General features: G+C 31.6%; 1 protein-coding gene across 2 annotated transcripts in view; it reads left to right on the top strand.

Annotated features, from left to right (window-relative positions):
• The window catches only part of LOC124363870 (tachykinin-like peptides receptor 86C), a 39342-nt gene extending 30928 nt beyond the window's left edge, over positions 1-8414 (top strand). Inside the window, exons 7-9 of one of the 2 annotated variants that reach the window (XM_046819139.1) lie at positions 2093-2289; positions 4631-4758; positions 7571-8414. In XM_046819139.1, the coding sequence (XP_046675095.1) occupies positions 2093-2289; positions 4631-4758; positions 7571-7731 (486 nt within the window). In that variant the 3' untranslated portion in view covers positions 7732-8414. Of the gene's footprint in view, positions 1-2092; positions 2290-4630; positions 4772-7570 lie in introns of both variants that reach the window. The other variant, XM_046819138.1, reaches the window with a different exon arrangement.
• The last annotated feature ends 8127 nt before the right edge of the window (positions 8415-16541 follow it).

Genomic DNA, 16541 nt, shown 5'->3' with positions numbered 1-16541 from the left:
CGTAAGGATACCGAGTGAGAGGGATGAAGCTGAATATTTCTGTAAGTTTGTATCCTTTGAATATCAAGTAGCTGTGATACATCTAGATGATATATGTGAGACGTCAGCGTTCGTACAGCATGACTAGGAAATACTTGACAGCTCAGTTTTATTTGTTGCAATCATTCATGACCAACTGCAAGCACCTAAACCGATAACGAAATTTTTAATACATTTACAAGTGTAGAGTTTACACTATTCCACTTTTAGTTGAGCGTTAGAGAAGCCTATCACTTAGAGGGCTGGAAAAGGTTTTCTTCTCTTTGTTTGTTTTTCTGCCGGCAGGGTATTTAAAAATGAAGTTACGGACTTGAAGTTTCTTAATATACCTCATTTCGGAACTTGCGAGATAAAAGTTTTATATATGTAATTCAAGAGATATTATATTTTCTATTATTAAAGGAGCCTGTATTCCACTGCACGATATTTAAATTTAAATCTAGTATATTCAAATTTTATTAATTCATTATTACTTTTAGTCCCAAATAAGATTTTATTTAATAATGGAAAAGATTATATTTTTACTACCAAATTGATGGTAGTAACCACCCTTAGTTTGAAAATGGTGGTTAGAGTCAATGACCTTCGAGTGATGATGACACCGTCCCTTAGCCCTCTGGAACTTTCCATTTCTGCAAGAGCTCATTCTCTCCTGGGGTTCGTCATGAGGTCTTCAAGAGACTTTAATTCTCCTTAGTCCCTGCAAATTTTGTATACATCCCTCGTTCGTCCAGTGCTTGAATATAATTCCGTCATCTGGAATCCTTACCACCTTGGACATGTCGAAATACTTGAAAAGGTGCAAGTCCGATTTGTGAGAATGCTGGGACAAGACTGGGTTTTACCTTTCTCGGTACCCGTGTAGCTATTGTTAAGCTTCAGTTTAAACTTCACCCTCTACAACTTTGGCGTTAATGTACAGATCTAACTGTGCTCTTCAAGTTGGTAAACGGCCTGCTGGATTGTCCCGATATCCTGAGCAACATCGCGCTGGTGATTCCTCGTGGCAATCGCTCAATGACCATCTTCCTCAGGAGATATGAGCCAACTTATTATGCATACTACGGTGGCATGTCAAGGCTCCTAAGGTTCGGAAGTGAGGCTGCAACCTGGACTAATTTCTTCGGGGTATCCCTTGCATCTTTCAAAATTGCCATCTTGAATAATGTTATACTTAGCCACACTTAAACCTTACAAGCACATACATCTGTACAGGAATTCATGACCATTCTATTGTTATTACATCTTTTTGCTTGCTGTTATTACTTTTTTATAGCTCTTACTACTGTTACGTTGTTATTTTGTTAATACATGGTTGATTATTCCTGTTACAAGTGATATATTTATTCCCGTTTCTTGTGAAAATTTGCATAGTTTTATTTATTTTTGTAATTATTGTTATTTAGTTTATATAATCTGTTACAAAGATATTATTAAATTTAGGATGTGTTTGCACTCACTGTTAATACATAAATGTATTACATTTTTCTTCTGCCATTTGGAATGTAATGTTACGGTGTAAGTGGTTATGTTAAATGTAAATTGGTGTTGACCGTTGAAATATATAAATAAACCAGCAATAGTCTCAACGATGACGGCTAAACAAATGATAGCATAACACTATATTACTTATTATTGACTGCTAATTATTGAGCTTTATCAATAAAAAATATAAAAATACTGTGTTGTTTTGTTTTTTATTAATTATTTAAAGAAAATTTTAAATAATTATTAAATGTGTACATTTTTTAAAGTAATAATACTTTTATTGTAAGTTAATATTTACCACTATTCTAGGATAATTTTACGAATTCGGAAGTGAAATGCAGGATAATACAATTATTTACATCACTACATATTGCTCATTTCCTGTTAAAATTAATTTATTAGACAATATCAATTATTATCACAATATTACATTAGATTTTAATACATTGAATTTACAAAGTACTAATGTAATGCAAATATTATGTTTGACTCAGATTTCCAGGAATAATATTGGCTAAAACAGTAATCCAATACATTTGGTAATTAAAGCAATAACTTTGCGCAGGTGGTGCGAATGTTCATAATAGTGGTGGCAATATTCGCACTATGCTGGCTTCCATACCACGGCTACTTCATTTACGCATACCACAACAATTCCGTAGCCGCAAGCAAATATGTGCAGCACATGTACCTGTCCTTCTACTGGCTGGCGATGAGCAACGCCATGGTTAACCCCATCATATACTACTGGATGAACAATAGGTAACAAACAACTTTGTTCTACAGTGCTATGAAAATAACTAGATGCATAAGAGGATATTGTTAGAAAATTGTGACGAAAGATGAAATGCTGTGTGGTACCACATTGCAAATTAGTTTTATTTCATAGAATCAAAGCAAAAATTATAGTGAAAATCCTTGAAGTGGGGTTTATCTTAGACTAACCAATAAAGTTATACGATTTCCTCGTAGCTCTTTATCAACTATGCTGTCACTTATGCGAGGTCTAAATCCGCCTATGCACTCTGATACTCTTCACTCGACCGTTAATTTGATTTAGGTACGCTAATTCATTTGTAACATTGCATTTTTCGCGTAGGCACCACCATGATTGATGGGATGTCATGAATCTAGTGAATTCCTTTGATGTTGGTTATTTACAGACGACTTCCCTTATATACCCCCCGAATCTTAAAACTTTTTATAAAAAAATCACGCTCTAAATTTACTAAATAATAATAAAAACAAAGAAAACGAGTTTATACTTTAACTCGCCTTCGGCTCGCTGGGGGCTACGCCCCCAGGCCCCTAATTTGGGGAGTTGGCTAAATGCGGGGATAAGCGGAATTCGGAGACAGTTTAAGTCCGATCATTAGATTAGGGATCTAGAAGTTTAAAGTAGACCTATTTTATTGATTCATTCCGGATTCAACCAAACTTTGGACTTTGAGGGCGTGTTGTAGCTTAACAATTAGAGATACGAGAAAAAGTGACTGATCCTTTCTTGTCGGAAATTTAATTTTATCTTTGATTATGACCTTGGATTTTAGCTTCCGAGTTTCGATTTAGCCAATACACAGCATGGAAGAAAGGTTTGCACTGGTCAGCTATTGCAAATTGTTTAGTGTAATGATAATATAAAAACAGATTCTAAGTCACAAATTTAAAATTTTAAGGGAGTATAATTTGCTCAGGAGATCTATTCATCCCAGGAAATTCCCTGTAGGGGGGTTAATGTTACCGGGGGTTACGACATCAGGGGATTTAATTTACTCAGAGAATTATTTGGTCATACCAGGAAATTTCAAATTATAGTATTCTAAGCCTTTCTGGCCATTAGTCAGTCCGGTCAGTTCGTCATAACAGCTAAAACATTTTATGGTTTTACTGACAAAAATAAATAAAAGGGTAAGACAGTTTTAAACTCAAAATTCATCTTGAGAAAAAGTTTAAGCCTTCAGGGCATTGTAAGAAATTAGATATTTATTAGTGAAGATACTATGTTGTGGAAAAGTTTACATACGTTTTATAAAGTGTAAATCACTAAAGGTTGAATTATTTCATAACTTACATTAAATAACAGTACGTCCACCCAATCAGAGGAGTAAGTAATCATGGAAAGAGATTGTAGACTCTTGGAGCAATTAGAAAATTCTTTAAATATTACTAAATGTTAATAAAAACACTACTTTTTTCCAAATTGTTTATTTTTTGGACGAGGCCTTTCGAAACCAAAGGTTTCATCTTCAGGCAACTCCACAAATTGTGTGTATTTGTGAAGTCTGTTCACCTCACTGGGCTTGAGTGCCACGTTCATTGTAGACTCTTGGAGCAATTGGAAATTGCCATGTTTATTTTTTTAATTTTTTGGACGAGGCCTTTCACAAGTACAAACAATTTGTGGAGTTGCCTGAAGATGAAACCTTTGGTTTCGAAAGGCCTCGTCCAAAAAATAAACAATTTGGAACAAAAGTAGTGTTTTTATTAACATTTAGTAATATTTATGGAAAGAGATGTTTATGCCGTCTTAATTTTGTCCTATAAATGTGAACTGGACTTCAGTCATAATATAAACTAAGTATTTCCATTATACTCAATAATGTTTAGTAGGAAAAGAAAACCTTTGGCCTTAATGTTGAACCACCCTATAAATGAAAAAGGAGCGTGCATATACAAGCGGTCCAATATTCCAATATTGAACCCTTCTGAAGTGTGTTATGACATGTGTTATGACATTCCACCATATGAAATATCTAGAAGAGATGTATGGGTTTAGTGTAGTTGTGATTTCTCTTCATGCACTCAATTCTACATCTAAATCTTTTGACGACCATTAAACATACTGTGTGAAGATTTATTAATATCTACTAACCTTTGATTATACATATTTTTCTCTCCACTACATCATTGCTAATTATTCGGATATAGTTTACTTTAAACATCCGGTCGGTAGATTTTTTAAGTACAGCAATGTAATGGACAAACATTTTACTCTGTTATCAATGAATACACGTTAATGAGTATTCTATTTTTTTTGTATTCCACTATAACCCTGCCATGTTTGTTTAGTACAAATTTATCTGTTTTGACCGAACGGTTGCAGGTTCCGCGTGTACTTCAGGCAGATCATCTGCCAGTGCTGCTGCCTGCGCCCAAACTTCAAACAAGACCTGGAGCTGCCAACGGTCAAACACGGCAGTCAGAGTGAAGTCATTGGTCGGTCAAGATCCGGTAAGCGTCGCCGGTAATTATCGTTATCAATAAAACCTTTATGTTGTGATCAGTTCATGTTTTCATAACACATAAGAAAAACTCAATATCAGGATATAAAAAAGGGTTAAAAATTTCGTTGTACATTAAATTGAATGGAACTTTTGAAAACAAACGTTTTATAGTAATTTTTAAGATCATACTATATTTTTTAAATATATTAGAACAAAATAACTGTAAATAGATCTAAATTGATAATAGGCAATATGCAATTTTAATTTTCGAAGAAACACGGTGCTATAAAAAATTGAAAAGAATGTAGTGTTCTGGGACTTCCAGTTTTACAACTGCAGCGGTAGCCTCATTTAATTTAACACATACATTGTTTTTAATTTTCATAAACACACACACACACACACATACAATTAGGCTATACGTACAACGAAACGTGTGATCCACAAACTTAGCTTAGTCTATAAACAGATTAAAACAATTTTTTTTCAAAAGTACTTTGTTTTATTAAACATTATTTATAAAAAACCTTGGTTAAAATAGATATTTTAATAATCTAGAAGTCAGCTCTAAAATATCACTTAGACGTATAAAAACGAAACATTTCGCAGAATATAATAAAAACACTAAGGCAAGTACAACTAAAATAATAGGAGATAAACATCTTATGATACTGGTAAATTTCCAAATTTTAGAAGCGCAATACAATACTACGAAATTCATTGTTTTAACCTGCTTACAAGTCGATTTATTTTTTTTAATTAACAATTATTTTATTAATAAAATTACGTTGATAGTTCCTATTTATAACATTTATTTCACAAATAACATATATTTTAATATACAAGCACACACCTGGGTTTTAACTTTAATAATCTAGTTTTTCCCCTGTAAGTGCAACGTAATGCAGGCGTAAATTCAAACACAACCTCCCAAAAGTTTGAAAACCTGTGTTTTTAAATATAACATGAGGTACTTACAGAACCAATTAGGAGCCAAGGATTAAATCTCTACTAAATATTATATCAATTATTTGTATTACTATTAGGCTAAATTTATGATTGTGAGTATCTTAATGACTGATTGAATGTAATGGCTACTATTTTACAACTTATTAAAACCAGATTTGATTTGGATATAAAATTAGTATTTTTTTAAGTGCAGAATACGTAGTTTAGGACATATGAAGTAGTTATTCTGAGAATTATAGCAATGGTTCATCAGAAAGTCAGGCTCGATTCCCTTTGTCCTTGGAAATAAATTAGTGTCATGCTAGAGTACGATTTCCTACTAAATTGATTCTTTCTAACGTATTGGTGATTGAAATACCGTATATTAATGAAAGGAAATGGTAAAAAGTACGACTTTTGAAAAAAACTTACTATTTATTCTGAAGTTAAATGAAAAACAAAAATTCTCTCTCTATCTTACATTTTACCCATCTGTGTCATAAAATTCGTTAAATTTATACTTTTAGCTTAAACAATTAAATATATTATATATATATATATATATATATATATATATATATATATATATATATATATTTATTTCGTTAAATAAGAAAATTATTTGTTCAGATTAAACCAGTTTGACTAATAAAACCTGTAAAATTCAACGATTTCATCTTAAGAGCTGGCTGTAGCAAGTTATCTTGAACTGAAAAGAACGATGTTAAACTTTACTATTACAGGCTTATTTTGTCCTAGACTTAGAGGTGTCTTATTTTACATATATAATAAATATTCATCCAAACGTTTACACAACTCTTGTACAAAAATATTTATCATACAATTCCTGTAGTAGTGAGATAGTCGGTGCTATAAGATATATTTTTATTATAGAGGTGCGAAAAAAATCTTCAAAAGACACCGCCATCTTTAATACTCTGCCGCCCATCTTACAATAAGATGGGCTATAAGATATATATCTATATCATATAGATGCTATAAGATATAGGACTTTGCATCAGAGCTAGAGATAGCGCAAGTTTATATTCTAAATATACTTGTATCAACTTTTATCAGTATCTTCTCCTTATTCTGATTAGATCCTTGCACATGATGACGGATAGAAAAGTCTAAGAAGTTGATAAGCCTGTCTTTAAAAAATACTCGTCTACAGAAGTCAGTGTTTACACAATGGCGAAGCAGTATTCAAGAGGTACCTCTGGGACACCTGGCAGTGAAGTCTCATCTGATACTTTACACAACTGTATTGAAAGAGATCATTGGCTTCGACCGTTTCAATGCTAATAAACCTACTGTTCATAATGAGGCCTGGTCGTGTTCCAGGTCTTCTCCAGGGGTTGGCGTCCACTCGATGGCGACGGAGAGCACAAGAGATGCGTCAGAGACATTTAAGAGTAGAGTCTCATCTTATACCTATTGGCTCCAACCTTTGATTGAATACTATTGGACCAAATATCTGTTATGAGGTCCGGTCATGTTCCAGGTCACCTCCAGAGGTCAGTGTCTACACAATGGTGACGGATTACACAAGAGATGCGTCTGAGACACCAGGGAGCGAAGTCTAATCTGATACTGCACACGACCGTGTTCAAGGAGCCTATAGGTCCCAACCTCCGTTTCTATGCTATTAGACCTAATATTTGTTATGAGGTCCGGTCATGTTCCAGGTCTTCTCCACGGGGCGGCGTGTACACGATGGCGACGGAGAGCACAAGAAATGCGTCTGAGACATTTTAAAGTGAAGTCTTATCTGATACTGTACCTGATTGTATTCAAGGAGCCTGTTGGCCCAACCTCCGTTTCTATGCTATTAGACCTAATATTTGTTATGAGGTCCGGTTATGTTCCAGGTCGCCTCCAGAGGTCAGTGTCTACACAATGGCGACGGAGTACACAAGAGATGCGTCTGAGACACCTGGGAGCGAAGTCTCATCTGATACTGCACACGACCGTGTTCAAGGAGCCCATCTGCCCCGATCCCCGTGTCAATGGCAACTCAGTATGCAGCTAGCAAGAAACTCGCCTGCCGCCCCTCCTCGAGCGACCAGTTTCAAGTACTAGCTTGTAGGCGGCAGGTCACGCCCTCCCTAGTTTTGAGGTTACCTTCAGTACATATGGTGCAGCGTTTTGTGAAGTCTTTTATAGGTATCCATTTCTCTTTTTACAGAACTCAGTCAACGTAGAAAGAGTCGCATCATTATCTTTTGTTTCTCTCTGTAATTATTAAAACTCCTAAGATGCTTTTAAGGATTCCTCTGAGAGGGACCCTGCTTAAGCGGAATGTTCATGTGATAGCCGTTTTATTTTTTAACCCTTCAGTACAAGTTCATGTGATCATGCCTGTTTTGTAAAGAACGGCATTCAATTTACTGTAAATGCACTCTAAATTCATTGACAGGTTTGTTTGAACAATTTAATTAATTATTTTGGTAAACAATGTGCAATGTAACATAATCATATGGATTAAATTGATACTTTTATCACGAAATTATTTTAGAACATTTATTTAATTATTTCCTAGATTAATAGTTATTAAAAACAAGGGACGATATTATTTATTGTGTTTTTAAATTTTTAATATTTACGTACTTATTATTAATCGTAGCAAACCCTGCCTACGTTTTTCTAAGTTCGTGTGATCAATTGTTCTGCAATATTTTTCATCAAATGTTACATTGCACTATACAATAATGAAACGAATAATTAAATTGTTATGAATTACATATTTTATCTAGTACTATAGATTTGATATGATGAATAAAGTGTTGTTGATATTCTTGAAATCGTTATGTCTCTTTATTATCATCCTGATCAGTGTGATTTTAATAGACACCTATATTTTAAGCATATATGAATACTTTTTTGAGAATTAACCTTATACTCTTGAAGTAATTATGTAATATTATGGTAGTGATTGGGAAAAGTTTTGAGGGTAGGCCTATGTCCTTTTTTAAATCCACTTATCAATTTACAGACATGATTTTATCTATTGTAAACATTTTAAGTAAAAGTTTTTATTAAGAAGAAAATTATCAAACGTCGTAAAAAACAGCATGCTAGTAATCAAGGTGTAATTCTAAAAACCTTAATTAGTGTAACACATAAATTGTGTAATGGGGCATCGATGTAAGAAGTTATCAAATCAATATTTAACTGGCTTTTGAACAATTATTGAGGATAAATAATAATACGAGAACGAAGCCTTTATTGTTGTAGTCATCTTTTTCCATTGTGAATATCCAGCAAAGGATATGTTAACAGGTTTCCAGAAACCATTTCAAAAATTGCTTTGTAAATAGTAAACCTAATTCAGAACAGTTCTTTGTTGAAAACTTTCATTAACTTAATTAAAAATAGCAATTTGTACTATCCCTCAATAACTTGAATAACTATTAAATTACTATATTTTATTTAAAAGAATAGATTTTTTATTTGGTTTTTAACATTGCTTACCATGCTAATGTCATAATCAGTATTCAACTTACAATCAAGTTTTATTATTGAAAGAATATTAGGGATTTTTACATCAATTTAGTTATTTATAACTATATCTAATATCCAAGCTCATATACTTTAGATTACCACTTATGGACTTGAAATCCATCCAACTATAGGATTTTACCCCATGGCCTTTCAAATTTCCAATATTAATCTATTGAAAGTATTTTGTCTAGTTTGAAACAGCTGTTTAATAAATTAAAATTTTTCAGGCAGGTGTTTTCAATCCACAAACAAAAGTTATGTAGGCTGGTTGGTTATTATTATTTTATACATTATCACCACCTTACTTGATTTCCAACAGCGTACATTCAGGGGATTCGGAAATTCTTTTTCGTATAATAATTAATAGTTAAATATAAAGTTTATATACATTTATGTTTGTATAACAGTTTTCATTATCTAAAACTATTAATTATACAAGTTATATATATTCCCTGTTGATGTTTAAAAATGTAAATACTGAAATTTATTAAAGTAGGGAATGAGATATGAAATATTGGCATAGTGATTTATAACTTGGAATTCCCATTAAGTAATGGTTGCAAATATCAGAGATCTACCCTCGGGAAAGGGTATTACCAAATTTAACACACTTAGGAACAAAATACAAAAGGATTTTTATATAATACGTTATCAACTCATAGGTATTCAGTATGATCTAACTACAAACTCCAGCTCATTGGTATTCAACTCATTTTTCCGTGGAAGTTTGGGTTACTTTATAAGAAATAGTGAGTATTAAACTAACAAACTTTAGACATTTGTTATATTTATGGACTAAAATCTACAAATCATCCTCTATTTGATAGTGAGTGAAGATAGTGTTCAGTAATTCTGATAAACTAACATTTTTGGAATGGTTTGGATAACATTTAAAAATTATTTGTTTATGAAATTATTGATATAATAGGTAAACTTAATCAAAGTGATGGGAAGTGGCTGGTACTGTTTTACCTATTAAGTGGAAAACGTTTTACCTATTAACTTTTTTCCAGCAAAAAATATCTGGGAAGGTTTCTTAATAGATCTCAGAGATAATATGTTAGATCTTGGAAAGTCATCAGCATGTTTTAAGGTGATGCATACGGTTTTCTGTTGGGTAAGATTTTTAAGCTCTATAGTTACAACCCGACAAAAACTAACAACATCATTTTTACCTTCTGAGCCAGATTTATTTATCAAATGTCCCAGCATAAATATCTAGTTTCCTTTAATTACTTTGTATGGTAGTACGTCTACTGCACACTTTACTTTAAAATATAAGATTCAGAGTAGCATATTCAAGTAAGATTAGTCTTCAAGTGTTCCAAAATAGCCCGTGACAGCGGACGCATTCTTATACTTGTATTTTATACTATATAAAACATATTCCGTGAAAGAAACGGTTTTTGAGATGGAACTATTGGAAATAACATTATAACACATAAATAGTATTTGCATAAAAATTAATTTTAATCATCTACAATGTTTAATACACCACTTCACCAACTTAATTAAAACGATTCTCTCACTAGCGTTTCTATGCCATCATAGTCCCTTATCAAGGTTCGTTTGAGTATCTTAACAGTATTCTGGATAACTGGATACCTTGCCAATTGGATGATAAAATACTAAAAAATTTAAACTATTGGACGTGTTTTGCAGCTCTATCTGATGTCCCTCATTACATAACATTTATTAATTTAATTTCATCGACATACGTGTATTATCCACCGTATAGCAACATTGCGACTATCATTCTACAAGCTCAACTGACAGTTATACCTTAAAAGCCTGGACGAAGGGATGAAATTACAACGTCCTGTTTGGTAATTAAACCAATATCATAGAACATCTCAGAATCACTATTACAATTGTAAATATCGCAGTAATATTATAATTGATGACAATGCTATATTAGTGATCGGAATTTCTCTGAAATATAAAGTACTTCATAATCAATGAGTCTCGTTAAGTAATAATATTCTCCAGAGTACGAAACATAGGGAAAACTACAAATGAGAAGGAATACATAAGCAGTTATTCCTTTCTCCTCAGGTGGTTAGAAAGGTGGTGTAGAAAGGATGTTGTTCCACACTTACACTAAAGACCAATCAAGCCATTATAATAAAAAGCGTGTTGTATATGCTTGTATATTGAAACCATCGGGAATGAATAAATAAGAACTGAGTACGAAATAATAACACTACTGAATTACTTAATTATATAATAACATAATGCAACTAATTAAGAATTGGATGCGGTACATACAAAATTAGTATAGGGAGTCAAAACATAAGAATAAGGGCAATAATAAGTAGAGCGGGAAAAACTGGGAAAGAGGAGTTCGACCGAGAGGAATCATCGCGAACTTCCACCGAACAGGAGTTTCCTCACCTTGTAGTCCTTACAGGAAGCAAGTCACCTCGCGATCGGATTAGTCAGATATCTGGCCGTTCACAGTCAGGCTCGTACATCAGGGTATATGGCACAGCCTTCCATGTTTGAATCCACGAGGAGGTGGTAGGAATGGGAAGAGGAAAGCAAGAAAATTAAAATACTTTCCAGAAGTAGAAAAACACAAACGAACGCGCATCACCCCCTATCCAGGCCAAAGATCCAATTAGTACAGTGTGTGAAATTTTCCTACATATATTGAGCTGTATTTTAGATTTTTATTTTTAATTGTTACTTTAGCGTATGTTCGCTTATAGGGATTATATTTTAGTTTGTTATTATCCGAATTTTTATCTCAGTTAATTTAGGCTAGAAACTATTGTGCAATCCAACTTTATATTAGCCTGCAGCATTAAAATTCCGTTATAATGTACGACACATTTCTGTAATATAATGTTCTTATTTGTTTTGATGGCATGTACAACCTGTGAATATTTATGATATAATAATCTAGCACTATGAGTTTTATACATAATATTTTATGATTAATTTTTCTATTTTATTCTAAATTTAACTCTCTAAAGACACCAAAAATAGCCTGTAACATACAAGAGCCATGTATTTAATGTATCCCTTAATATATTTCATAAAGTAACTTAAAATTCTTTATTAGGAAAAAATTATATCAAAATCTATATACTTTTACAATAAATGTTTTATTCTATATAAATGTATCACCATTACTTAGGAAGTTACAAAAATTATTTATAAAAACATTTATATATAGCTTTAGACATCTATTGAATTATACACTAATGAATCCTCTAAAACAATTTTAATATACCTACAAACCTATTTCACGTTACTTTATTACCAATGGTTAATTCGATTTTCACGATATGTCCAAACAAAGAATACTATCCAAAATTACAAGATTACAATTAATTTTAAGTTAGAAGATAAATAACTTTATAATATGGTTTCTTGAAACTCTACAATGTAATTTAAAAATTACAAGAAGTGATGACGCTACATAATATAATAATACATAAACTGAAATTAACTAATGTGATTTGCACCGAGAAGAACATATACATAAATAAATATGAAAAAATATACAGAATATTGCTATTTTATAGACGAATGATTATAAATTACGAATAATAGTGAATATTAGAAGTAATTGTAAAAGATGACCAAAAGCGATACCTTAGTAAAATTTAGTATATCAAAACACAAAAATTACATTATCTATAAAATTACATAATACTAAAATAATGTTGAAAAATAATTCCAAAATTTAATAAAATTTAAAACTTTACAAAAAAGACAATAAAAACCATAATATTAAGATTTTACCAAGTATTAGGAGGTTAAATTCTAAAATAGTGACTTTACTAAACGGACGTTAAGTTCAGGTTTTTTTTAAATTATTCCTGTAGGCATCAAATAATGACTTCCATGTCATTACAATGATGAAGAGTTATAGCGGCCGTCCACCCGATGTATGCTTGAGTTGGTTATTGCTTAAGCCTTGAAAACTTTTCTGCTATGGCTCAAAATTACTAAAGCGTTTTCAAACACTTTGCATACCCTTCATACAGCCTTTAGTAGTCCAACACAATTGACAAATTAACATTATTTTTAAAATAATATAATCATAAAATAATGTTGGCTCATGTAAACTAAACCCAGAAAAAAATAAACTAATAGTCTTTAACCATAACTTGAATAACAAGACTTAAAAACCAATATGATAAATAAATTATGAAATGTGGTTTGTTATGTGTTTATTTAATTCCTTGAACTACTTGAGTCCAGAAATACACCTCAACAATCATGACGGATAGTAAGAGACAAGTTTATTTTTAATGGCCCTTGCCAAGTATTATAACATTTTTTTCGAAATAAACTGGGTTTGGCCACTTCTTGAGAGATCCCATCTGCAAGATCACCTAGTTTTAAATTTACGTAAATGACCGTTTGCAATTGTAATAAACTTTCTTCATGTATGAAATTTGAGCTGAATCTAGTACTGAATACTTTTTTTGAGTTAACTGTATGCACTTACATTGTCATATTCTATAATTCCCTCAACTAAACACTCATCATTGAACATATTCTTTACCAAGATACTAGCGTTGGATCAGCAGTCGTATTGAAGACCAATCATTGTTTGTTCTTCCTAATAGTATTAGGTTTAGAAATTGAACTTTTAAAATATTCCTTATGTCTTTAAAAACGTTAGCAAGAACTTAGACTCTGTATTTTCGTGCCCCGGTGAAAGCTTAAGCTCTGTACTTTTTCCCGCAATCAGATAGTTCAGAACGCAACTCATGCAACGCAGGGTGACCATTCTGGTAAAATGAAATGGAAATAAGTACAATGTAGAGGAATGTTATCGTTAGAAACAATTATACAAATCGCAGTAATTATTAGGTATAATTTATTTGTTATAGCGTTTTAATTATTTATAAAAAATAGATCTTTAAATAAAAATGGCTCAGAATAATTTTTAAATCTTTATGATATTCCCTTGAATCAAACCTGTGATTACGGTTGGAAACCGCAAATTTATCTCTTGTATACAGAAATAGTCTTTATTTTCAACTGTAGATTAGGAATGACATGAGAACAAATGGACTCTAAGTCGGCAATTCATAATGCTTAAAAAATAAAGTACATTACGACACACCTGCAGTGTTTGTACAATTATATGTAACGAGCTTTCTAGTTAATATTTCATGGCGGTTGTTCCATTAAGCACTTAGTAATTATAACTGTATTAGTTCAACATTTTAATGCTTTGTGTATGTTCTCTCTGTGTGTTCATTGGATTTATTTTAACTAAAATGTTATCAATCTCTTGGATAATATTAATTAGCGTTTATAAACATGTTTAGTTTTCAGGATAACTTATGTTTACGATATTCTATATCTTCTATTTTGTTCACTATATTTTAAGAAAAGTATATGTGGAAACGAGTGGAAAAGTTTGAAATTGTTAAAAAAAGTAATATTCACTACTTGTAATATGTAAAAAAAAGTATAAAATCAAATAAAAAATCTATATTTTGAATATATTAATATAACACCTTAGTATTGGACATATTGCACTAGTTTTATTATAACTTATTTGTAATGTTATTTATATTTTCATACTGATATATAATATGATTAATTATTTTATTATAATTTTTAAAATTTACACTTCCTTACGTACATTATTTTTCAATTTCCTTTTTTCTTGTCCGTTAAAGATATACTCTTAATATCATCCGTAGATAGATCTATGTGCAAGTAGATAATAATTTTAGAATTATATTTGTCAGCATAATATCTCAGTACATACTAAACCTAAATCTAATACACTGGGCCTTATCAGGATGTGGTATTTCTTTCATGCTCTATCTTGCCCTAATAAAAAAATAAGGTGTTTTGTTAGTTAGAAAATATAAGCCAGGAGAAAATTGATTCGTTTAAGTTTTTTCTCTTCCTTTAACTAACTGGAGGTCAATATAATGTTTGGAAAATCCATTGTATTCCCCCGCATCTAGTAATAAGTTAAAGTTAGAAGTACAAATTTAATACTTGTATTAAATTGTACTTATATAGATTGAGTTATGGGGGTGGTTAGGAGAAAAGTATTAACAATTCCGTAATATAAACAAGTAATAAAATTAGAAAAAAGAAATTCTACTTGTATTTAAATGTATAAATATGAAATAAAGTTGTAAAAAGAAGATGAATTCCAAAGAATTAAGCATTATGGTAATACTAAAATTTCTTATCAAACATATTTATTATTATAGCTACCCGTAGCTAATAATAGTAGGCCACCAAATGAATTATACGAATATCTCTGGACTCAATTTCGTATCGGTACACTAAAGTCTCAGTCCTGTTAATACATTGCATTTCCATAATAACCATCTCCGTATCGTTGTTAATATTAATGCATTAGGGTTTCAAATCATGAAATTTGATACTGTTAGCAAGGCATGAATTACTCACTCAGGAAGCGCTGAATACAGTTATTGTGAGAAATATAACTTTGTAACTTTGTTACGCTGCAAGAGGGAACATTTTTGATGTATTGAGCACGAAAAACATTTAAGGAACCCAAAAGATCGAGTAATTGAATATTATCGTAACAAAATGTAGTTTATGAGTTAAACCATTATTTGAAATATACCACATTATGAGTTGATATCTAAATGACTTATAGATACTTCCGAGTGTAAAATGACGTAACAGAACCTAACAAAGCCTTATTAACCAATGCAACAGTTTGCCTTCATCACATGTGTGGTATGTCTCATGCTAAAATTCATATAATTGGATTCAGTTTGTTTACAAATACGAGTTTTTCTCTTTGTGATTTTCTAGTTGCCATTATGGTTACTGACAAGAGTAATGTAAACATTATGGTGAAAAAATATGTTGAACTTTTACGTCAAAATTAATAAAGTTTTTAGTTGGATCAAGAGGAACCTATGTGCCAGGTTTAAAGTGTCTAGGCCCTTTTGTATCAAGAGTTATCGCAAGGGTGATGCGATTTTAATGTCCTGTCATGCCCTACGAGAGAAATCGAATAGGCATGACAGTCATAAATCACATTTTTAATTTATAACTTGTAGCCGTATTATTAGGTATAACATCGATTATTACCAATTAATTACTTGAACCTAGGTAATGTATATATGGATTAGAGTTTCAGTAATACGAGTCTAAAAAAAGCCATTCACTTTTCTTCTTCTCCAATGAAAAGCTAATAAACAACATATAGTCCTAAGACGACCTTTTCACTTGCTTCCAGAGTGACAGCATACTACATATTACTTGTATTGGTTTTGGAAATCAATAATAATCTCTTTTTGTCCAAACTAGACTTGTAAAACTACAACAATAGCAGTTATTACCGATAAACTAATTTGAAATGCT

The sequence above is a fragment of the Homalodisca vitripennis genome, chromosome 5 (genome assembly GCF_021130785.1).
Source record: "Homalodisca vitripennis isolate AUS2020 chromosome 5, UT_GWSS_2.1, whole genome shotgun sequence".
NCBI classification, from domain to species: Eukaryota; Metazoa; Arthropoda; class Insecta; order Hemiptera; family Cicadellidae; genus Homalodisca; species Homalodisca vitripennis.
This window is presented reverse-complemented; position numbering and strand designations above follow the sequence as displayed.